Source organism: Arachis duranensis, chromosome 8, assembly GCF_000817695.3.
Source record: "Arachis duranensis cultivar V14167 chromosome 8, aradu.V14167.gnm2.J7QH, whole genome shotgun sequence".
Classification (NCBI taxonomy): Eukaryota; Viridiplantae; Streptophyta; class Magnoliopsida; order Fabales; family Fabaceae; genus Arachis; species Arachis duranensis.
In genome coordinates this window covers 43,117,503-43,140,978 of record NC_029779.3, presented here as the reverse complement: position 1 = coordinate 43,140,978, position 23,476 = coordinate 43,117,503, and the positions used below count along the sequence as shown (strand labels likewise).

The window sequence follows — 23,476 nt, the reverse complement described above, 5'->3', positions numbered from 1 at the left end:
GAAACCGACGTGATTTTCGCGACCTTTTGTTTCTGACAGTTACGTCAATTCAAACGTCGTGTCCGTTAGGGAAGCATTGAGGGCTTTGGTAACGGTGCAACCTCATTAATGACTGCTCCGCTTTTACCATTATGCCCCCTTAGCATGTTTATAAATGTTTTCCCTCTCTTTCGTTTTTCCGTTTCTGCAATCTTTCAAACTTCCTCTTTCTTTGTTCGTGCTGTGCTTATACGTACCATACTTTCGGAGACTTCTACTTCCTTATTTTCGAAAAGAGGTTAGTTTCTTTCTTCTTCTTTTGCATGACTTGGTTTTGTAGAGGGATAGTTTTGTAGACTTTGCTTGGCTTTTTTCTCCTTTCTAGAGACCTTTTTGATTTTTTCTTTTTCTTTTTCCTTTTGTAGGTTTTTTAGAGAAAGAAAAATGGCCTCCGTAGATTGGGTTGATGTTACAGTTCTGGGGGAAGAGCCGTTGGTGGATGCGGAGTTTATTACTCACCTTCGTACTCATCATCGGCTCTGTACCTCGGAGGAAGATGAGCCTAAATATGAGTTGCTTGTTCCCAGTTTAGAGGACCGGGTTTGTCATGGGAGAGCCAACGACACGGCCCCCCACTTCTTCTTTATGTATGAGTGTATGATCACCCGTCTGGGCGTCTTTCTGCCCTTTTCGGATTTCGAGATGTCTATCCTGCAGCATTGTCGTGTTGCCCCTACCCAGCTTCATCCCAACTCCTGGGGTTTCTTGAAAATTTACCAATTTATTAGCCATGCTCTGGATTTTCTGACTACTCTGAAAATCTTTTTCCATCTTTTTCATATGACCAAGCCCTTTAGCGGGCTGAATAATAAACAACAATGGGTTTCTTTTCGAGCCATACAAGGTCGGAGGATTTTTACCCTTTTTGATGAATCTTTCCATGACTTCAAAAATTTCTTTTTTAAAGTGCAAGCTGTAGAGGGTCACCATCCCTTTTTCTTGGATGATAACTCTTTTCCTCGCTTTCCTTTATACTGGCTGGAGGCCACCCCTTGCGAGAAATATAGTTTGGATGATCTGGATGAGGTAGAGGCTGCTGTCGTGGGGTTCCTCCGAGAAGTTTGGGGGAGGGCCCCCTATTTGGACACAAAAAAGTTTCTCCAAGGGTCTCCGACCTTTGTTCAATCACAGCTAGGTAGTTTTTTATAGTATGTTGAATTCCCGACTTGTTAACCTAATATTCCGACTTATTTGATTCTTTAGCTATTTGTTTTCCTTTTCAGAAATGGCAAAGAAAAACGCTCAAGAATCTTTTCAAAGGGTCCAGGAGGCTAAAGCTAAGTCTCGCGCTCGAGATGGGGATGCCAGGGTTATCTCTCCTCCTCCTCCTCCTCGTAATGTTGGAACTCTTTCCAACCCTATGGTGATTTCTTCTTCAACTCTCTCTCAGCCGTCGTCCCCCGTCGTCCGACCTGCCCCCGATCCCAAGAAGCGCAAGCTCCTAGAGTCTGGCTCTTCTGGGGAGGTTAAGGCGGATGCTCTTGCCTTCGTCCGAAAGAATATCTATCCCTATGCCCGTATAGGCATGGATGATATGTCTGTTCGGAGCCACCTTACCACCATGGTCGAGGAGAGCCTTAAGGCGGCGGGGGTCTGCGGCAAGCTCTTAGATATTTTTGATAGGGCTCCTCTCAGCTCCTTAGGGGCGTCCTCAAAGGTCGAGGAGCTGGAGGGGAGGCTCCGTATATATGAAGAGCATGAGGGGAAGTTGAAGAAAGAAATTGCCAAGTTAAAGGAAGAGAGGGATACCCTTCGGGAGAAAGGAAAAACTTTGCAGGCCCAATGTAATATGGAGGCAGAATTGAGGAAGACGGCGCAGGCCAGCTATCAAAGCTTATTCAAGGATCATGTATCCGTGAAAACTGACCTGTTTAATTCTCGGAAGGCATACGAGGAGCTGGAAGACTCAATTGCCGATGGCGCCGAGGAATCTTGGAGGATTTTTCTGGAGCAGGTCAGAGTTATTGCTCCTGACTTGGATCTGTCTCCTTTGCATCCTGATAAAGTTGTTATTGACGGTGCCATCGTCGATCCTCCCGTTCCCGAGGTTGTTTCTGAGTCGGATTTGAAGACTCGGGGACAGAGGATTATTGAGTCTCCTTCCCGTTCCAAAGATGCCCCGAATTCTTCTGTCGTTCCTCCGTCTTCCTCTTTGGCTTCTCTTCCGGGTCCTGGTGGCGCTCCTCCTGAGTCTGGCGGTGGTGATTCCTCTACTCCTTTGAGAAAATGACTTTTACTATTTCTTTTTTATGGCTATATGGGGGCTCAGCCTGTGGGTCCCCCCCTTTTTTTAAACTTATTTATGTGTTTGTGTTGGTGACCTGTGAACAATTTCTCTTGGCCTTTTAAGGCCGTAAACAAAATATTTCTGGTGGGTGCCCTTTTTTGAATAAGGGTGTAGAAAAACAACTGCCCTTTTTTGGATAAGGGTTCTAAGTTACCTTGTGCGTGTATGCTTTTCCAGTTTCGATATTTCAAAACCTTCTTTGATCTTTTTTCTAAAAACCTTTTTGTTGGCTTGCATTATTTTCTCAGGCCTATTCGTTCAAGGGCTTTTGTGCAGCCTTTAAGCTTTTTCTCAGGTTTTCCCATCTCTTTTTGTTATCCTCTCTGCTCAACTTTGCTTTAGTGAGCTTTTATGACTTAGGTTATTTTTGCGATGCGTTTTTCTTCTACTCGGGGGACTTCCGAGTTCATTTTACTCGGATTCTTATTTCGACTTAAGAGTCGGATTGTTCCCGAGTTTTTACGATCAACTCGTATAACCTCTTTACGCCGACTTGTACCTCGTCGTTTTATCCTGACGACCATCTAGGTCGGTTCATGGGATTTTCACATTTTGTCGAGCTTAAGTCGGCGCGTTTCGTAGAAAGACTTAGAAAAATAAAGAAGGATATTATAAGAGATATTGTAAAACAAAAAGATCTTTATTAATTGTGGAGGTACCTTCTTGCTACTAAGGGTCTTGACAACTTATTTCCCTTAGCCTCTACTATGATGCCTCGTTAAAAACCCTTCTCCAGAAAAAACCCTTTTTTGGGAAAAAATCATGAAGTTGGGAAAAGAGTACATCAGGGAGTAGAGTTCGCTTTTAACTGTAGTACCTTTTCATATTACAAGCATGCCACGACCTTGGTAGCTCAGTGTCATTCAGGTTGGTTACTTTATAATAACCTTTCCCTAACACTTCCTTGACTTTGTATGGCCCCTTCCAATTTGCGACGAGCTTTCCTTCTCCTGATTTGTTGACTCCAATGTCGTTTCTGATTAGGACCAAGTCATCTAGGGCAAATGTTCTTCGGATGACTTTCTTGTTGTACCTGGCAGTCATCCTTTGTTTCAATGCCGCTTCTTTTATTTGGGCACCTTCTCGGACTTCGGGGAGCAGGTCGAGCTCCTATTTGTGTCCCTGTATATTTCCGACCTCGTCATGGAGAATTACCCTTGGGCTTTGCTCATTGATTTCTATTGGAATCATGGCTTCTACGCCATAGACTAGTCGGAAGGGTGTTTCTCCTGTGGCGGATTGGGGGGTTGTCCTGTAAGCCCATAGCACCTGAGGGAGCTCTTCAGCCCAAGCTCCCTTTGCTTCCTGTAATCTCTTCTTTAATCCTGCCAGTATGACCTTATTAGCTGCCTCGGCTTGCCCATTGGCTTGTGGGTGTTCCACCGAGAATTGATGCTTGATTTTCATACTGGCTACCAGACTTCTGAAGGTGGCGTCGGTAAATTGGGTTCCATTGTCTGTTGTGATGGAGTAAGGTATTCCATACCTGGTGATGATGTTTTTGTAGAGGAACCTGCGACTTCTTTGAGCGGTGATAGTGGCTAATGGTTCTGCTTCTATCCACTTTGTGAAGTAATCTATTCCCACGATCAAGTACTTGACTTGTCCTGGTGCTTGGGGAAAAGGACCTAACAAATCCATTCCCCATTTTGCAAAAGGCCAGGGAGAAGTGATACTGATGAGCTCTTCTGGTGGAGCTACGTGGAAATTTGCATGCATCTGACATGGTTGGCATTTTTTCACAAAGTCTGTGGCGTCTCTCTGCAAGGTCGGCCAATAGAATCCTGCTCGGATTACTTTTCTGGCCAGCGACCTAGCTCCGAGATGGTTTCCGCAGATCCCACTATGTACTTCCTCCAACACCTCGGTGGTTCTTGAGGTCGGTACGCACTTTAGCAATGGCGTTGATATCTCTCTTCTGTAAAGGACATTTCTCACCAAAGTATAATGTTGTGCTTCCCTTCGGATCTTTTTAGCTTCTTTCTCCTCCTTAGGGAGGATGTCGAATTTCAGGTATTCGACTAAGGGATTCATCCATCCGAGGTTTAAACCGACTACCTCGAGTACTTCTTGTTTATCTTCTGTTTTTGCTACCGAGGGCTCTTGGAGGGTTTCTTGAATCAGGCTTCTATTGTTCCCTCCTGATTTGGTACTTGCTAACTTGGATAGGGCATCCGCTCTGCTATTTAGATCCCGAGTTATGTGTTTGACCTCGGTTTCTGCAAAGCGCCCAAGGTGCTCCAAGGTTTTTCCCAAGTACCTCTTCATATTAGGGTCCTTTGCCTGATATTCTCCACTTATTTGGGAGGTCACCACCTGCGAGTCGCTGTATATCATCACTTTTGTAGCACCGACTTCTTCTGCCAACTTTAATCCGGCTATCAGGGCTTCATATTCTGCCTGATTGTTTGAAGTCGGAAATTCAAATTTTAAGGAAACCTCTATCTGGGTTCCTCTTTCATCTACCAATATTATGCCTGCGCCGCTTTCTGTTTTGTTGGAGGATCCGTCAACATAGAGTTCCCATGTAGTCGGCTTTTCCTCTTGATCTCCTGCGTATTCTGCCACAAAGTCGGCGAGGCATTGGGCTTTAATTGCTGTCCGAGTTTCATATCTCAAATCGAACTCGGAGAGCTCTATCGCCCATTGAACCATTCTCCCTGCAACATCCGTCTTTTGGAGGATTTGCTTCATGGGTTGGTTCGTACGGACTCTTATTGTGTGAGCCTGGAAGTAAGGTCGTAGCCTTCGTGAGGCTATCACTAAGGAGTAGGCAAACTTTTCTAGTTTGTGGTACCTTAGTTCAGGGCCTTGCAGGACCTTACTGATGAAGTAGACTGGGTGTTGTCCGACCTCGTCTTCTCTTATTAGGGCTGATGAGACAGCCCTGTTTGCCACGGATAGGTATAGGACGAGGTCCTTTTCCGGTATTGGTCGGGTTAAGATAGGAGGTTGACTTAAGAATTTTTTTGAACTCTTGGAATGCCTCCTCGCATTCCGGAGTCCATTCGAATTGGCATCCCTTCCTTAATAAGGAAAATAGTGGGAGGGACTTTAATGCTGATCCTGCCAAAAATCTGGAGAGGGCTGCAAGTCGGCCATTGAGCTGTTGAACCTCTCTCAAACAAGTCGGGCTTTTCATTTCTAGGATGGCTCTGCATTTGTCGGGATTGGCCTCAATCCCCCTTTGTGTTAGCATGAATCCTAGGAATTTCCCTGCTTCCACCGCGAATGCGCATTTTGCGGGATTTAGTCTCATCCCATGCAACCTTATAGTGTTGAAGACTTGTGAGAGGTCGGATAAGAGGTCGACTTCTTGCTTGGTTTTTACTAACATGTCGTCGACGTATACTTCCATTAGGCTCCCTATATGGGGAGAAAACACTTTATTCATCAGCCTTTGATACGTGGCTCCTGCATTCTTTAGTCCGAATGGCATGACCACGTAGCAATAGTTGGCTTTGGGTGTGATGAATGATGTTTTTTCCTGGTCGGGTTCATGCATCGGGATTTGGTTATATCCCGAGTAGGCGTCCATGAACGACAAGTATTGATACCCCGAGCTAGAGTCTACTAGGGCGTCAATACTTGGAAATGGATAAGGGTCCTTAGGACATGCTTTATTTAAGTCGGTGTAGTCGACACACATTCTCCATTTGCCATTTTGCTTCTTGACTAGCACTACATTTGCTAGCCCTATTGGATATTTAACTTCTCTGATGAAGCCGGCTTCTAGGAGTGCCTGTACTTGCTCCTCCACCACTAGGGCTCGTTCCAGGCCTATCTAAAATCACTAACAAACATATCAAGGCATCTAGTGGAATCAAAGGTGAATTGAATTTAGCTAATTTAAGGTCTAGAAAGCATGTTTTCACATCTAAGCACAACTAAAGGAGAATATACAAAACCATGCTATTTCAATGGGTAAATGTGGGTAAAAGGTCATAAAATCTCTTAAAATCAATACAAGATAAACCCTCAAAATGGGGTTTGTCACACTACATTGGCTAGCCACGTTGGGTATTTGACCTCTCTAATAAAGCCGGCTTCCAGGAGCGCCTGTACTTGCTCTTCTACTATTAAGGCTCGTTCCGGGCCGAGCTTGCGTCTTCTTTGCTGTACAGGTCGGGACCCCGGATAAACCGAGAGCCTGTGGGACATGAGCTCGGGATCAATCCCTGGCATGTCGGAAGCCTTCCATGCGAAGAGGTCAGAATTAGCTCTTAGGAGTTCACCCAACCTTTGTTTTAGGGTTTCCCCTAGGTTGGCTCCTGTGTAAGTGTTTTTTCCTTCCTCCTCACCGACTTGTATCTCCTCGGTTTTTCCTCCTGGTTGGGGTCGCAGCTCTTCTCTGGTCCTTGTGCCGCCTAGCTCTATGGTGTGGACTTCCTTGCCCTTTCCTCTCAGATTTAGGCTTTCGTTGTAGCACTTTCTTGCCAATTTTTGATCTCCCCTCACCGTTGCTATTCCTCCTGGAGTCGGGAATTTCATGCAAAGGTGGGGAGTGGATACCACTGCTCCAAGGCGATTAAGGGTAGTCCTGCCAATTAAGGCATTGTAGGCTGACCCTTCATCGATGACTATGAAGTCTATGCTCAGAGTCCTTGATTTTTCCCCTCTTCCAAAAGTGGTGTGAAGGGGCAAGAATCCTAGTGGTTTTATCGGCGTATCCCCTAATCCGTATAGGGTGTCGGGGTAGGCTCTCAACTCTTTTTCATCTAACCCTAGCTTGTTGAAGGCGGGCTTGAAAAGGATGTCCGCCGAGCTTCCTTGGTCTACTAGGGTTCTGTGGAGATGGGCGTTGGCTAGGATCATAGTTATCACCACGGGATCATCGTGCCCTGGGATTATCCCTTGCCCATCTTCTTTTGTGAACGAGATAGTAGGGAGGTCGGGTGACTCCTCCCCGACCTGGTAGACTCTTTTAAGATGTCTTTTGCGAGAAGATTTGGTGATTCCACCTCCCGCAAATCCTCCTGAGATCATATGGATATGTCTCTCTGGGGTTTGTGGTGGTGGATCTCTTCTATCCATATCATCTCGCTTTCTCTTTCCGTGACTGTCCGACCTTTCCATGAGATATCTATCAAGCCGACCTTCTCTAGCCAGCTTTTCTATCACATTCTTAAGGTCGTAGCAATCGTTAGTGGAGTGACCATATATCTTATGGTATTCGCAATAATCGCCACGGCTTCCCCCTTTTTTATTTTTAATAGATCTAGGGGGTGGCAGCCTTTCAGTGTGGCAAATCTCTCTGTATACATCCACTATAGAGGTTTTTAGAGGAGTATAAGAGTGATATTTCCTGGGCCTCTCGAGACCGAGTTCCTCCTTTTTCTTGGCTTCCCTTTCCCTTTCCTTAGTCGAGGGAGGGGGTCTAGGTCGCCAACTCAGGTCCCTTAGTTTTGCATTCTCTTCTATATTGATGTACTTTTCAGCCCTTTCTTGTACATCACTTAGAGAAGTCCGATGCTTTTTCGAGATGGACTGAGAGAAGGGGACTTCTTGGAGTCCATTTACTAGGCCCATGATCACTGCTTCTGTAGGCAGATATTGGATTTCCAAGCATGTCTTGTTGAACCTTTTCATGTAGTCTCTTAGGGGTTCACCGACTTCTTGCTTTACCCCCAAGGGACTAGGCGCGTGCTTAGAGATTCTCCGACCTCCTGTTTTATTCCCAGGAGGCTCGGTGCATGTTTTACCTTATCTTTCTGAATTGAGAACCTCATCAAAAACTTCCTTGAGAGGTCTTCAAAGCTAGTGATTGATCTCGGGGGAAGGCTATCGAACCACTTCATCGCTACTTTCGATAAAGTGGTCGGGAAAGCCTTGCATCTCGTAGCGTCGGAGGCATCAGCTAGATACATCCGACTTTTGAAGTTGCTTAGATGATGCTTTGGATCCGTAGTTCCATCATAGAGATCCATATCAGGGCTTTTGAAGTTCCTCGAAACTTTTGCCCTCATTATGTCCTCGCTGAAAGGATCTTCTCCGCCCGAGAGTTGATCTTCTTGTTCGTCGCGGGAGTTGTGACTCTTGAGGGAGGATTCCAGCTGCAAGAGTTTTCTTTCTAACTCTTTTCGCCGTTCCATCTCCTCTTTGAGGTACCTTTCAGTTTCCTTTTGCTTCTCCCGCTCTTGCTCCAATTGTTCCAGGCGACTGTGGACTAATCCCATTAATTCAGCTACGTGGGATGGTCCGCCTTTTTCTGATTCGCGCCCGTCTGAGGAATTTACCTTCGGGTTCTTCACTCCGGAGGTACCCTCTCTGTGTTGATTGTTATCTTCCTGGTGTAGGGCCAGGTCTTCATTGTCATTACCCATGTCTAGATTCTCTTGTTCAGAATCTGTTTCCACATGTCCTTCTTCGTGGGATCTGTCCGCCATTAATGGATGATCTCTCGGGTCCCCGGCAACGGCGCCAATGTTACGGTGGGTAACCGGAGATTAATAAGACGGATGGCGTTGGGTGGCCCGAACGTGTGAAGGCAGAGGACTCCGGATGGATCTGCAACTCGGGAGGCTCCGTCCGACTTGTTCGCGTGGGTGAATGGGGGGTGGTACCTGCAAGGACACTCCGATGCCTAAGTTAGCAAGAGTGTAAGCAGGTCTAGAGAGTATTGGGCTTAGAAATACCTGAGGGGTGTCAGTGTATTTATAGTGGTGAGCCAATAACCACCGTTGGAGTAGTGCCGTATCTTTAGGGTGTTAACCGTCCCCATTATCTTTGGGGAGGTTAAGATATGGCTTTACGAAGCGGTTAGAGAGATTTTAGGGGCGGTTACTCATTTGAATGAGCGTTTATCTGCCAGCTAATCTCACATCCGACTTCTTCAGACTAAGTCGTGATTGGTACCGACTTCTTATGTGAAGGTCGGTACTTAGCTAGGCTTAATCCTTCAGATTGGGCCTTTTATTTGGACCTGGGCCTTCATCATTGGGCCAGGGTATGAACAGATGTTTAGGATCATAAATACCAAGATAATTCATGGCAATTTCATGTGATGGAAGATAAAAATGTAATTATGGTATAATGTAGACTAGTTGATAGCATGAGCAATGTTAAAATTTTGGCATTATCTCTTTCATATTTGTTATATGTCTCTTTAGTTGGTGATGTTATAGTTTATTGTGATGATATGATGGTAGTTTAATGGTATGAGTTATGTCCTTTTTATTTGGTTGAATTTTTTCTATGGCTATTCTATTCTTGATGGCAATGTCAAAATAAATATTTTCATTAGTTGTTCTTTTTTTTTTTCTCTATTTTTGAATCAATTTTATTTTGAAAAAATTTATTAAAAATTTTTGTTGTAGACAAAATTAATAATATTATGTTCAATTATTTAAGGAGACCAAATTAATATTTTGATTAGATACTTTTGTTTTATTGAAAATAAATTCTAATTTCATTAAAAAATAAATTCTAGTTGATAAGTAAAAATACAAAAACGTGCATGACAATGAAATCATAATTTCTAGACAAAGTAAATTATAGTCTTATTATCTTAAAAAAATAATTTATTTATAGAATAATATTGAAAAATCAACAATAATTTGCATGAAAATAGTTTATTAGTAAAATAAAAGTTAATTTATTGATTACCATAAAATTTAATTTAACGATAAATTTGCAATTGAACATATTTTTACAGCTTAATTTAAAATATGTTTACAGCTTAATTTAAAAGCAACTGAAAATATAAGTTATGGGAAATAAAACAAAACTCATCAAGAAAACAGAAATAGAGACACAAAAAAAAGACAGATGATATCATTTATGTCATTCCTATAAAAAAAACCGTGAATTTTGTTTCTTTTTCAGAATACTAAATTTTACTTTTTCAAACAATTTGTATACATATATTTGACAAAAATTAAATAAAAAAAGTTTCAGATAAATTTAAAGAAAAATTGGTCAATATGAACGAAGAAAAAGAACATATCAAATTCATCTGTTAGGAATTTAGGAATAACACGTAGAAAGAATTTAAATTATTTTAAAAGTAGTTATTTGATCTATTTAAACCGGTTTTTTTAAATAAACCATTTGTATAAAATAAATCGATTTTTTTAAACCATACAGTAACACGTGTCAACGATCCAGAAGCAACTTCACCTGCAGTCGACTGCAGGTGAATTTCCACCAAAAAAATTTCTTTACTCCCCACAAATAGGGATCGCAAAAAAGTTCACACACGTGATGGAGAGGTTAACGAAAACTCCCAAAATTTTTACAGAAATGGAGACTCACCCTCACGGATAAATTGAGACGGAGTGGGATTAAAATACCTGTTTATATTCTGACCCAAAACATAAGTCAAGCCCAACTAGGCTAAGAGGCACAATCCAAAAAGATTGGCCTTCATCGTGTGTCCGACTCCACTAAGAAGTCAGGGTCGACACCAACAAGTAGTCAGCACTTATCCAAGTGAATAACTATTTCTTTAAATCTCTCACTCACTTCTAAAAGAGAGATCCTAACAATCCTAAGATAAAAGGGGGAGGGGGGAGACCGATTCGGTATGCTAAACACGTTTGCGCACCGTAAGTGCCAAAAAGTGATTTGGCTGACTGATGAGCACTTTTATGAGAAACCATTAGATTATTATATGTTTTTTAATCTAACGGTAAAGATCTTTTTGAACCTAGTTTCATATGATTGGCTAGTTAATATTTTATACAATTTTTGTGTCAGTGGGATAACTTCATAAATATTAGTTTTATGATGGTTATTGTTGTTAAATTTAAAATGTTTTGTGGTATTATATCAAAAAATTAAAAAAATCAAATATTTAAATTAATTCAGTTTGACTTTAGAACCTTAACACTCAGTTCTCTCAAGCTCCTTGGCGACGCTCATTTGAACAACGGAACCGTCAGCCTCACGCGCGACCTTCCTGTCCCCAGCTCCGGCTTCGGCAGAGCCTTATATTCTCGTCCGGTCAGATTCCGCCAATCGAAAAACCATTCTCCGGCCAGCTTCCGAACCTTCTTCTCATTTTCTGTAACCAATCTCAACCCTTCATCAATTGGCGGCGGCCTCGCATTTGTCCTCTCGCCGGACAATGATTCCCTCGGCGACGCCGGTGGAAGTCTCGGCCTCGCTGCCGCTGCCACGAAGTTCGTCGCCGTTGAATTTGACATGTTAATGGGCACTGAGTTCAAGGACATTAACGGTAACCACGTCGGCGTGGACTTAAATAGCATGGTTTCGGCGAAGGTTTTCGACTTGGGATTCATCAATGTCGATCTCAAAAGCGGTGACACGGTGAACGCATGGATCGAGTTCGATGGATCAACAACGGTTTTAACGGTTTGGGTCTCGTACTTAAATCTAAAACCGAAAGACCCCATTTTGACCATGAATCTTGACGCCAATCGATACTTCAACGATTTTATGTATATAGTGTTTTCTGGTTCTACACAAGGAAGCACCGAGATTCACAGCGTTGAATGGTGGAGCTTTAGCTCTTTCTTTCCGTCGTTGTTGGCGGTGGAGATAATGGAAGGGGCGGTGCGCTTGGGACGGCAAAGGAAGGGGAGGAAGAGAACCTGGAAGAGGAGGCGACTTTTAACAATTAAGTGAAATATATTCGTTTTAAAAAATTAAAAGAAGTTACCCCTATTTTATGTGTAATTGTGAAAAAGACTCCACTAAAACATGCATTTTGATTTTGATATTTTTTGGCTGATTGGTGCGCCAAACAACTTTTTGGCATTTCGATGCGCAAACTCCTTCCGTGTACTGAATCCGTGCCCGATAAAGAGACATGTATCCACCATCAGAAGTGGAACTAATTCAACGGTGGTTATTGGTTCCTTCCCTATAAATACACTAACAACCTAAACTTAAGTTCCAATACATTTAAAACATGCTTAACCCCTTGCTAACTTAGGCATCAGAGTGTCTTTGCAGGTACCACCCCCCATTCCTCAAAGCATATAACTCGGACGGCGGCTCCCATGCAGTAATAGCTCAGAGATCATCCTCCTTCAACGTTTGGGCCTTTCATTCAAGCCCAATCATCTGGTTTTAGGTAAGCTCCAGAACAGTACCATCTCATGGGGACCTGCAAAATCTTCACGAAATAAAACTTACTTAAATGTCCTTATGTACATAAGTTATATGAATTTAATTTTGATGCACTATTAGTGTAAAATCGTTTTATACGTGCATCCAATCACATAATGTCATATTAGCAAAAATATTTATCTTTTACATTGATCACGTGATGGTCATCTAAGAGAACGGTTGTAATTACACGACTGTATAAAACGTTTTACAATGTCTGTGCATCAAAATTAAACTCAAGTTATATAAGTAACTAACTAATTTATTTTATTTTAATTTATATATTAAAAATCTTATAAATATATTATTATGTTAAATTATGTTTGATTTGATATATTTAGTTGAATTATATAAGATTTTATTATGGTTATGTGAATTATTTTTAACAAAAATTTAAAACTTAAATAATCTCTAATTATCCATGATTATCTACGGGTATTCGCCACCCTCGCTAAAAAAATAAACGAGAACCTGTGAGGCCGCGACAAAAATGGAGTGAAGATGAAACGGAAGGCATTTTACTGAACAGAAACAAGAGAACTTTCTCCCACTCCATAAAAACCCATTGTCATCCCTACTCACAAAACGAGTTTTCTTGAACCAGTAAAGTGACCTATCCATGTTACGGTAGCAATAACTCAGAATCTCTATGAGAATAAAATTTTGTTGAAGACCTAAATGTCCATCAAAATTTCGTTGCAACTGCTTTGGGTTTCATTCAAAAAGGAAGTTATGCAATGTATTGCAGTTTTTATTGTCCCACGGGCCATCTTTGTGAGTTAGAGTTTTAGAAGATATTTTGAACCAAAGAAAAAAATAAAAAAAAATGATAAAAAAAAAAAGAAGAGAAGAGAGAGAGAGAGAAAGGGTAAAGTTTGGACTTAATAAATCTTTTTAATTTTTTACAGAGGGGCTTAATAAATATTTACTCTGTAAGTTGAGAAATACTCAATGAATTGGTCCCTCCCTCACTCCAGTCCCAACAACAGAACAACTAATAAAATATATTTCATACATGTTCATTGACATACATAATTTTCCTATACATTTCATGAGGATGAGGTGAATATTCACACACATTTTTTAGTACCTCATACGCCCGCTTACTTCTTTACCTACTTGAGCTGAAATAAGATATTCACATTTTCACTAATTTCTGCTCAAGAAGATGCAGAAGTTATGTGTTAAGATGGAAAATTTCTTTATTAATTTATTTATGATAGTGTACTGGTATAAAATAGGTTGTTTCAACATAACACTGGATACATAGTATATAGCAGATACTTGCCTATACATTATGAGATAGTACATAGTGAAGCTGTCAACACTAATCAAAGTTACGCCTGTTCTTGCAGTTGGTCCTGCACATAGATCCATGAAATGAAGAGTTAGCATCATGAACTAATCATGCATACACAGGTTCGGATCGCTCGGAAGGAAAGGAAGGAAAGGGAAAAGTTCAATAAACTCTATTTTACTCTTCAAACCCTTCCCTTCTTTCACATTCCTATGAACTTTTACATTGAAAAAAAATGTAAATTTCCAATAATATGTTTCTAGTATTAAATTCTTAATAATGTAAAAACATTCTGTAAACCACACGCCATTATATAGGTTTTAGCTGTATTTCATAGTTCCTTAGCTTTCACCTTTATACCATCCTTTTTAGAAGGGAAAAAGACATGGGAATTTTATCATGTCTCCAAATTTCCCTCTACCACCCTATTTCAAAGCTCCCCTAAACTGGGGAGTCTCACAGGATTACAATGTAAATTATGAGCTTATTAAATTATTTTACAAGTAAGAAAACTTAAACTCAATTCTTCTCAGTCCTTATGCTTCCTTTTCCCTTTCTTTCAATTCTTCTCAGTCCTTATGCTTCCTTTTCCCTTTCTTCCTAACTCTCAGTCTCCCACATACAACATAATGCTTTAGAAAAAGCTAAGCATTAAGCAATAATGTAACTAACTCCTTTCGGCCTGTTATTGTCGAAGTACCCGCTAGTTTGGTGAAGCTATATGGAGGTACAAAGGAAATGATTACTAGATTAGATTAATCATATAGAGGGTAAATTATATCAATCAATGGCAAGCATAATTTAGGACTTCTCACAAACTTGGAGCTATGACTTCAGTCACAGGCATTTCTGTGACTGAACCAGTAGGTTTGACTGATCTTCCTATTAATTAGTTCATATCAGATAAGCCCATAATTTGAGAGAGAATGTAATATCCTATAGAATATCCAAATGAACACTACATCAGTGGGGAAGAGAGAGAAACGAAATTCAAAAAAAAAAGTAATGTGAAGTGAGTAACACTAACCTCTGTCACAAAGAAGGCGTGGAAACCATAAGGAACTCTATGCGGCAGCTCAACAACAGCAACAGGATCTGCTGACATTGTTTTAGCATCGATGACATGCACGAACGATTTTCTGCAGTGTTGTAATTTAATTTAAATTCGGGCAATTAGGTTTTTATTCTTTCGATAGAGGAGACTAAAAGAGAAAGCCATCTCAGAGTAAGTATATAAGAGATGACTGATTTATGACGACTAGTCATAGTAGCCATGATGGCCATTACTGTAGCAGTTTTACAATTCATAGAGATTCAAAGTTTTACATTGACTATCAAATGTTCAAGAGAACCCTCCTTTTTTATCCGAGCTTGGAACAAGCTTTGTAAAAAGTTTGCAACAAGCTCGACATACACAGAATCACAGATTCTCATATAATTCATTCACATTAAAAGAAAAAAAACCTGCATAAGTAATCATTTGAAATGTCAATGGAAAAGTCATACCCAGTATTCTCATCATGTACAAAACAGATCAAGTATCCATCATCTTCTTCAGAGGTTGTTCCAGGAATACGTGGGACAAAAATAGCCTCGGAACCAAACCTCCCGGGTCCCAAGTCGTAGAGACCCTGAACATTTCCTCCGACTTCAAGCTTTGTTTTTCCAGAGTCCGGTTCGGCATGCAAATCAAATTTAATAATTCCAGTAACTTTTGCAATGCTGTCTAATGTGGTTCCATATACATATCGTTGCTTCCTGATTTTGACAAAGAAAATAATAAACACAAGAGAGGCAAAACAAACTTAAATTTAGTTATCTTAGAACATAATATGAAAACCATATATCGAAGAACTATTATAAACATTGTCCAAGAAGCACAAAGAATGTGACCACAAAATCGTAAACCCTTAACTGAATAGAACGATGACCAAGAAGAAATAAAATGGTCAAAACTTTGGTATCTTACCTGCCAGTGTAGCTTTCATTCACCCTAGGAAAATCAACAGCAGATGCAGATAGTTTCTTTTGAGAAGCTTCGCCAGATTTCATGTTAAATCGCATTTCATACCTTAAAAAAATTGTCAATATATAGTTAATATAGTTATTTACAATAAATAAGAAGTTTAAGTAAATTTGATTCCAATAATTACAGGGTGAAGAAAAGGAGTCTATTTACAGTTCATTTGAGAAATTTTCAAGCTTTTCCTTGACAGTTCCGCTGACCATGTCCAGATCTGGATTCTCAAGGCGGCATGTGATCAAAACAACTTCATCCTCCTCCTCCCATGCATTAGCTGGTTTTTAAAAGAATAAAAGAAAAATAAGGTTGTCAAAAAGGTTGAAATCAACCAGCCAATCAATGAAATGAAAGCAGAGATAACAAGTTGGCTTCACATCCTTTACTTGTATATTGTTCATCCCCATAACCCATCATAATGGACTCATCACTTGAACTGTTAGCAGACAGTTCACCTTTATGATCATTGAATTTTTACTGAATCATAATTGCAGAATGTTTATCATTATCATATATTAAGTAGAAACAGAACATATAAACATACCATTGTGGAATATGAAGCAGTTTGGAAGCTCGAACCACCTAATATGCTTCTCATCCTTAGCATACCGAGGTAGGACCCCAAATCGAGCTTTCTTGGTCGAATCAAATGTGAATATCAATGTCTTATTCTTTACCATTTCCTGAAAAACGGATTTTGATATGGTATGTTCAGTGTAACAGTAAAATTAAAGAGACTTTATTCAAAAGCTAAAACTATTAGGTGTAAACATTGAAATAGCTTTTATCTCAAATATGTTTTCTCTCAGAAAAATCTTTTTAAATCATGGGATCACTTTTACAGTGCAAAATTATAATTTAATTAAGAATGGGAGCAGAAAGATTGACCACAATAACTTCAGTTGCTCTATGACCATGTCAGGAACAAACAGTGCAAATTTTTTTTAGGCTTGCCATTTTTCCTATAGTCTACCACAATATTGAAATTAGAAAAGCAAAATGTTTTTTATCCTTATAATTATAATAATCATAAATAAGACTCATTTGAGAATCTAAATACCATGCTTGGCATAGTTGAACTATAATTAACTAATTCTTGTTTTTCCCTTTTTCAGAATATACGAATAGAAACACTCGAAATACCTTTGGCCTAAAATACAGAGGAAGATCCATAAATATTGCATAATTTTCTGTGATGGCAAAGTCATGCATCATGATAGGCTCTGCTATTGTTATGGGTACAGGATCATGCATAAAACCATCCTTTGAAATAACTCTGTACGTAATATATGGTGGTGTATGTGAATAGCCAAATGTGAACATCTCGCCTGCAAACAGGATATTCATTTAGTTGGAAATAGGAATAATTATTCCCCTAAATGATTCAACTTAATTGAAGATGGCTTCACCAGTAAATGGGTCAACTTTTGGATGAGCTGTGAAAGAATGGCCCAATCTCTTGTCATAATCTAACAAACCAAGTGTCTGCAAATAAATAAACACTGAATTTTTAAAAACTTCTGATTATCTTTTAAAAAAAATATTTAAATGTGTGAAAATTGTTTTTTTTTTTTAAGGGGGGAAATAGTATCAGTAAATATAATGATAACTAGTTGAATCCTCAGGTACAACAAAGTTGTTAATTGAAGTTCAGTGTCTTTCTCCATGAAGGAAAAAATAATTGCTTAGATGATCATGGCTGAAGGATGGCCGAAAAAAACTTAAGGGTTTTCTCAAAACCTTTGTTGAATCCATATAGTGACAGTTAAGATAAAATCAAGAAGTGCATAGTCTTCATAAGCCTAAAACATATAATAGCCGTACTTACAGGGTTTATCAGCTTCTGAGAGTGCTAGAAGCTTTCCGTGATGATATATAAGAGCTGTATTGGCTGGTATAAATTAGAGATGATTACAAGTTAGTTTTAGATCTTCCAGTCATGGTTTATAAGAAAATGAAAATGAAGAAATACAAAACAAAAAAAAGAAAACTTAACAAAGCACATTTATCAGAAACCATCAAGGCTGACCAAAGGATAATGCACTATCTGGTCATTCTAGAAAAGAATTAAGAGCTATCTTGAAATTTGAAAGATCGGTTAGAAGTTTACAGTATTTCGTAAAGTACCGATATTGAATAGATGTCCATGCATGATGTAGCAAGCACATAATGTTCACATACAAAATACATTAAAATCATGGTCTGAATTGGACAGAACAAGATAGATAGCACAATTTACCTGTTCCATTCCCAAAAGACAGATCAAGTACTTTCAATTTAGCTCTCAATATTTGCATGTTAACCATCAACAGTCCAAACAGACCCTTGAGATCTCCAATCTGAAATGACATTTAAGAGTATTTAGCACTTTCTTGTAGAATGGATTTTAAAAGTTGAATGGAAGACTTGACCTTTACTCATTTAATACAAATTTGGATCCTCTAAAGTGAGGATTTCACTTTTGAAGGTAAAATAAGAAGTTTTACCATTGAAGCAATAAAGTAAAATAACTTCTATTCTTAAACAATAGGGGGAAATCCTTCACCTTATCCCCTAAAGCGAGATCCTCACTTTAGAGGGATCCTTATACAGTTAAAAAAGGATAGAGAAAAAGTAGTAAACAATTGGAAGCATATAGTTTGACTGAATTGAACTTTTGTATGCTCATATTTAAATGAGAGAGAGGTTGATAGGTTCTAGGGGAAGCAATATCACAAAAGTGAAAGATATTGACAATTGACAGTGTCGGAAGCACAATTGATTCAATCAAAGAGTGAATTAGATAAATATTAAAGCAAAATAACCATCAAGAACAGATTTGAAATAGGAAATGTTTGCAATGATGCCCCACTGGTCATACTTAATTAAGAACTACAAATAATACAACTAATCCCATGCGGGCATTCATGTCTGCACACTAAAGCAGTCACTCACTTAATCAAGCATGCAACTCAGTAAAAAGTGCATGCAGAGACAGACTAAAAAAGAAAATATTTAAATAAAATAGTAAAAGTAATAATGAAAAAAAAAAAAAAAAAAATGAACAATGACAACAAGGTTAGTGCACATGATATCATACCTTCATAAATTTGGCGCCTCCAAAGTACTCTTCCTGTTTAAGACGAGAAGTTTTCACAAAACGAGAAACATATGTTGCTTTTCCATCTTTGATACGCAAACCATGAATCATTCTGAAATTCAATGATATGTAGAACAACATCGGAGGGCCATAGTGTAATATAATCAGAGAAAAGAGTTTACAAGATTTTGACTTGAGCTTGCTAAGGTATAAAACAATTCATCTGCCTCTACCAACAGCTCAAAAGGCACACAAATGGTTTTATACTTAACAAAGTTTTTCAGTCACAATATTTCTCATTTATTTCAATAATAATAATAATATCCACCAAACAGAGCATTCATCCTCGCAGATCTAGGATCAAATATCACCACTCTATTTACATGAAATATTATTCTTGAAGACACTTGAAAGAAATGTAAGTTTGTATGAAGGAAGCAAATTACATACCCATCTCCATCAAACCTGCAAAACGAGAGAGGAGGGTATATTGTATAAGCAGTGCTAAGAATAAACACATTTCAATCCAGATAAGCTGAGACACCTCCAGTTTAAAACTAAATCTTCCCATAAAAATAAATATTGCTAATGGAAAATCAATAAGTTGAAGCTAAACGGATGAAAACCAAAGAACAAAATTACCAGTGATATCCGGCCACAGGAGAAAACTTCGGATTAGGTCCAACCCTGACAAACTCACCATTCAAGCAATCCTACAAAAAGACTTACAAATGGTAAGAAATGAGTAACAGCAGTTGATACAAGAAAAGGTACTGATTATAGACATTTTACTTCAGCAATCAGCAAATAGAAATAGTAACCAGTTTTCAAGGGCAGAAAAGCAGAAAACCCAAAAACATAAAAGAACTATTTTCATCATGGCTAGTAAAGCACAAGAAGGTCTATGAATTTGAACTGAGGCAAAACTGCAAAAGACACTACAATAATTGAAGGACTGTAGTTCAAACAACTAAAATTGGAATAGACCTACGTCAACATTAACAATTAATGCCTAGTATTTTCCTCCTCCTCAAAGTTATATGGATTTCTCATTTTTAGCTTTCAATTATCTATCAGCGTGAATATATGAAACTTTCTTCAGTTGCACTTAATACTTAAATAATGTCATAATACCAAATCTAAACACCTTTGAAGATGATTTCAATTAATTCAGCCAGGTTACTATGAGAAAGCGGCAGCTTCAATGCTTATTAACTACTAAGCACCAAGTCCTGTATAAACAGTCCTAAGATCATAGCATAACATGCTCAGTAAAATCAATTGACAAAAACTAACTACACAGCGAAAAATACTGAAAGCTTATCAATAAAACAATTCAGTTGTTGCACTGATTTCTATAATATGCCATAGAGACACACTCATTAAATACATTGGAGTCCCTCTTAAAATTCCCAGGAAGCTACTTATGTATATATCTTCCCTCATAACATGGCAAGATCCAAATCCTATATTTATTTATTTTGGTTAACTGGATCCAAATCCTTTACAAAAAGTTACAATCTAGGATAAAATAATAAATAAATAAACAGAAATGTTTTGATGTTTTCAACAACCATTATTGCAGAGGTCAACAACTTCTATTATCTATTTAGCTTTGGAAGACTTATGCAGGAAAGTTTACAAAACAAGAGAAAAAATACTAAATCCAAACCTTTTGTTTATCCAATTCTTCCTACGTCTTTTTTTAAAAAAAAATTAAAATAATTATTCAACCATACTAGGCAGACAAAGAAAATCAGCCACCAAATCAACCACTCATAATTAAAATGTAAAATACATATTGAAAATATGTAAAACAACACATGTATTTATACACAAATTATTGGTGGCCGATTTAGTGGCTGGTGTTAACATAGCATTTTTTTAATCATTTTGTTCATCATAGATATAAATCCCTTTCCTTTCTTCATCTAGCTTTGGTTTCCACAACCAAACCAAACCAACATATGAAACACAAACACACAAGACTGTTAAGCTATGCTGTACAAATTAAATACAAAAAAAAAAAAAGAGTTACTGGCACGAATTATTCAAAAATTGCAAGAAAGAATAATCATATGATAATCTTGATAGTAACTAACCGGGAGGTGGCCGGTGAGTGGAAGATCCTTAGTCGGAGGGGTTTCATCGGGAAGAGGTGCGAAATTACCAGTGAGGTAGTGATGTGGGAGTGAAGTGTCATACATCAACTTCACTAGAAGCTTCTCCAACAAGTCTATCACTTTTGACCTGAAAGCATTGCTCGGTTTTGGTTCAACCGAAACTATCCCGTTCCTCTTCTTCTCTTCCTCCATGCTTATCTGATCCTCTCTCTCTCTCCCTCTCTTCTTCCCCCGTTCTTATTCTGGAACTAACATAAATATATGGTGGAGTTTCTTGTTTTATTGTGTGTACATACTGACATTCATAGGAGAATTCATCAATCGCCACTCATTTTAGTTGGGTTAAAAAAATGAATTTATTAGATAGGAATTCTCGAATTTAGAGGTCACGATAAAACTGATAAATAATAAAATAAAAACAATTATTATTAAATTTGTCATTCTTAATATTTATTATATGAATTTCACTATTTTAATTTTAAGGTAGAATTTTTAATTCTATTATTTCATTAATTTTTTTATGAAAAAATATACGTTGCCAAGACTAAAGTCGGCCAACTATTATCGATAATAATTAAAAATAATTTTATATAATTTTATAATTCAATTAGAAATTAATGTGGGTCCATGATATAGCATTGTAAAGGATTGTGAAACTTGTAACCATGTATGAAGCCACTAGAAGTCTAGAACGCTGAAAGAGAACGCCTTCTGACCCGATCACGCAACCCTAATTCTGTTTTTCATTACCGACCGTGTCTCCTTCGTAAAATATTTTCAGTCATCGGGACACCGCCATGATCAGTCGACGGTGACCGTCTCTCCCCCAGATCTCACTTGATTGCACCAACACCCCTGTGGAAAAGAACTGCAACGTGAGTGCATGAGGGTGTCGCGCAACTCTCTTCTCCTCAACCATCCCCAGTAATTTCTCTATCCTGAATTTGTTCACGTCCATTTTACGACTTTAAGACGTGATCTTATGTCTTAACTAAACCCTTGAAATAAAAACATTTTTAATAACTTTGTATTTGTCGTAAAATAAATAAGAAATATATAATAAATATAAAATAAAAGAGTTGTAAATAAATAATTTTAGTATTAATATTTTTTATAATTATTATCTCAATATAATAAATATGATTAATATTTTTATTAATATTATATATATTACTAATATACAAGTGAGAAGGGTATTTGATAGTATAAAGGGGAGATAAGAAATTTTATTATTGATCGTGAAACCTCTATTTATACACATACTAACTCTTACTTTTTCAAAGTTCATTTATTTAAATCTGTCTTGAAAATTGATTCCTTCGATATTAAGAAAGTTGGTTGCCCAAATCATGGTCATCCACATCTTTATCACAACACTCCTTTTTAGATGACCATTTAGGATTATGCCTCATTAAAACCTTACTAAAGAAAATTCAATGGAAAAAACTTTAGTGAAGGAAAAAGAGTACAATATTCTTTGTGATGGGAAATGCCTCGTTAAAAACCTTGTCAAGAAAAATCCAATGGAAAAAAACCTGACCAAGGAAAAAAGAATACAGTCTTCCCTTATTGTCGACATCATTTAATATCTCGAAATAAACGCATCCCAATCTGATGTACCAATTTTTCAAAAGAGAATTTCGGGAGTGACTTTGTGAATAAATCTGCCAGATTGTCACTTGAGCGGATTCATTTGATATCAATTGTCATTGATTTTGAAGATCATGAGTGAAGAAGAATTTGAGAGAAATATACTTTGTTATATCACCTTTAATGTATCCACCCTAAGTTGAGCAATGCATGCTATATTATCTTCAAACAAGACAATTGAGGCTATCTTATAATCAATAAGTCCACATGATGACAGAATATATTAGATCAAACTCCTGAGCCAAAAATACTCGCGACTAGCTTCATATATCGCTAGTATTTTAGCATGATTAGAGAATGTTGCCGCAATCGTCTGTTTTGTGTACCTCCGTGATATAGCTATACCACCATATGTGAATAAGTATCTTGTTTGAGATTTCCCTTTATGTGGATCAGACAAGTATCCAGCATATGTGATGAGCGGATAATTTATACGCTTTTTGGCATTGTTTTTATATAGTTTTTAGTAAGTTTGAGCCACTTTTAGGGGTGTTTTCATTAGTTTTTATGTTAAATTCACATTTCTGGACTTTACTATGAGTTTGTGTGTTTTTCTGTGATTTCAGGTAAATTCTGACTGAAATTGAGGGATTTGAGCAAAACTCTGAAGAAGGCTGACAAAAGGACTGCTGATGCTGTTGGATTCTGACCTCCCTGCACTCGAAATGGATTTTCTGGATCTATAGAACTCCAATTGGCGCGCTCTAAACGGCGTTGGAAAGTAGACATCCAGGGCTTTCCAGCAATATATAATAGTCCATACTTTATTCGAAGATTGACGACGTAACTTGGCGTTGAACGCCAAGTACACGCTGCTGTCTGGAGTTAAACGCCAGAAAAACGTCATGATCCGGAGTTGAACGCCCAAAACACGTCATAACCTGAAGTTTGACACCAAGAAATGCCT

General features: G+C 38.3%; 2 protein-coding genes across 2 annotated transcripts; one reads left to right on the top strand and one right to left on the bottom strand.

Annotated features, from left to right (window-relative positions):
- Window positions 1-10,528: 10,528 nt before the first annotated feature.
- On the top strand, window positions 10,529-11,914 carry LOC107462992 (L-type lectin-domain containing receptor kinase VIII.2-like). The gene is made up of 2 exons (XM_052253414.1): window positions 10,529-10,536; window positions 11,161-11,914. The coding sequence occupies exons 1-2, from the start codon at window positions 10,529-10,531 to the stop codon at window positions 11,912-11,914; spliced, it is 762 nt and encodes a 253-aa protein (XP_052109374.1).
- Window positions 11,915-13,395: 1,481 nt separating this feature from the next.
- LOC107463045 (carotenoid 9,10(9',10')-cleavage dioxygenase 1) lies at window positions 13,396-21,242 on the bottom strand. Its single transcript, XM_052252718.1, is given in 14 exon segments — window positions 13,396-13,761; window positions 14,725-14,836; window positions 15,204-15,455; window positions 15,667-15,768; window positions 15,877-15,994; window positions 16,262-16,400; window positions 16,861-17,045; window positions 17,127-17,237; window positions 17,546-17,608; window positions 17,957-18,056; window positions 18,797-18,908; window positions 19,247-19,261; window positions 19,439-19,509; window positions 20,899-21,242. Coding segments are annotated over 14 exon segments (1,617 nt in total). The 5' UTR covers window positions 21,112-21,242; the 3' UTR covers window positions 13,396-13,737.
- Window positions 21,243-23,476: the final 2,234 nt, after the last annotated feature.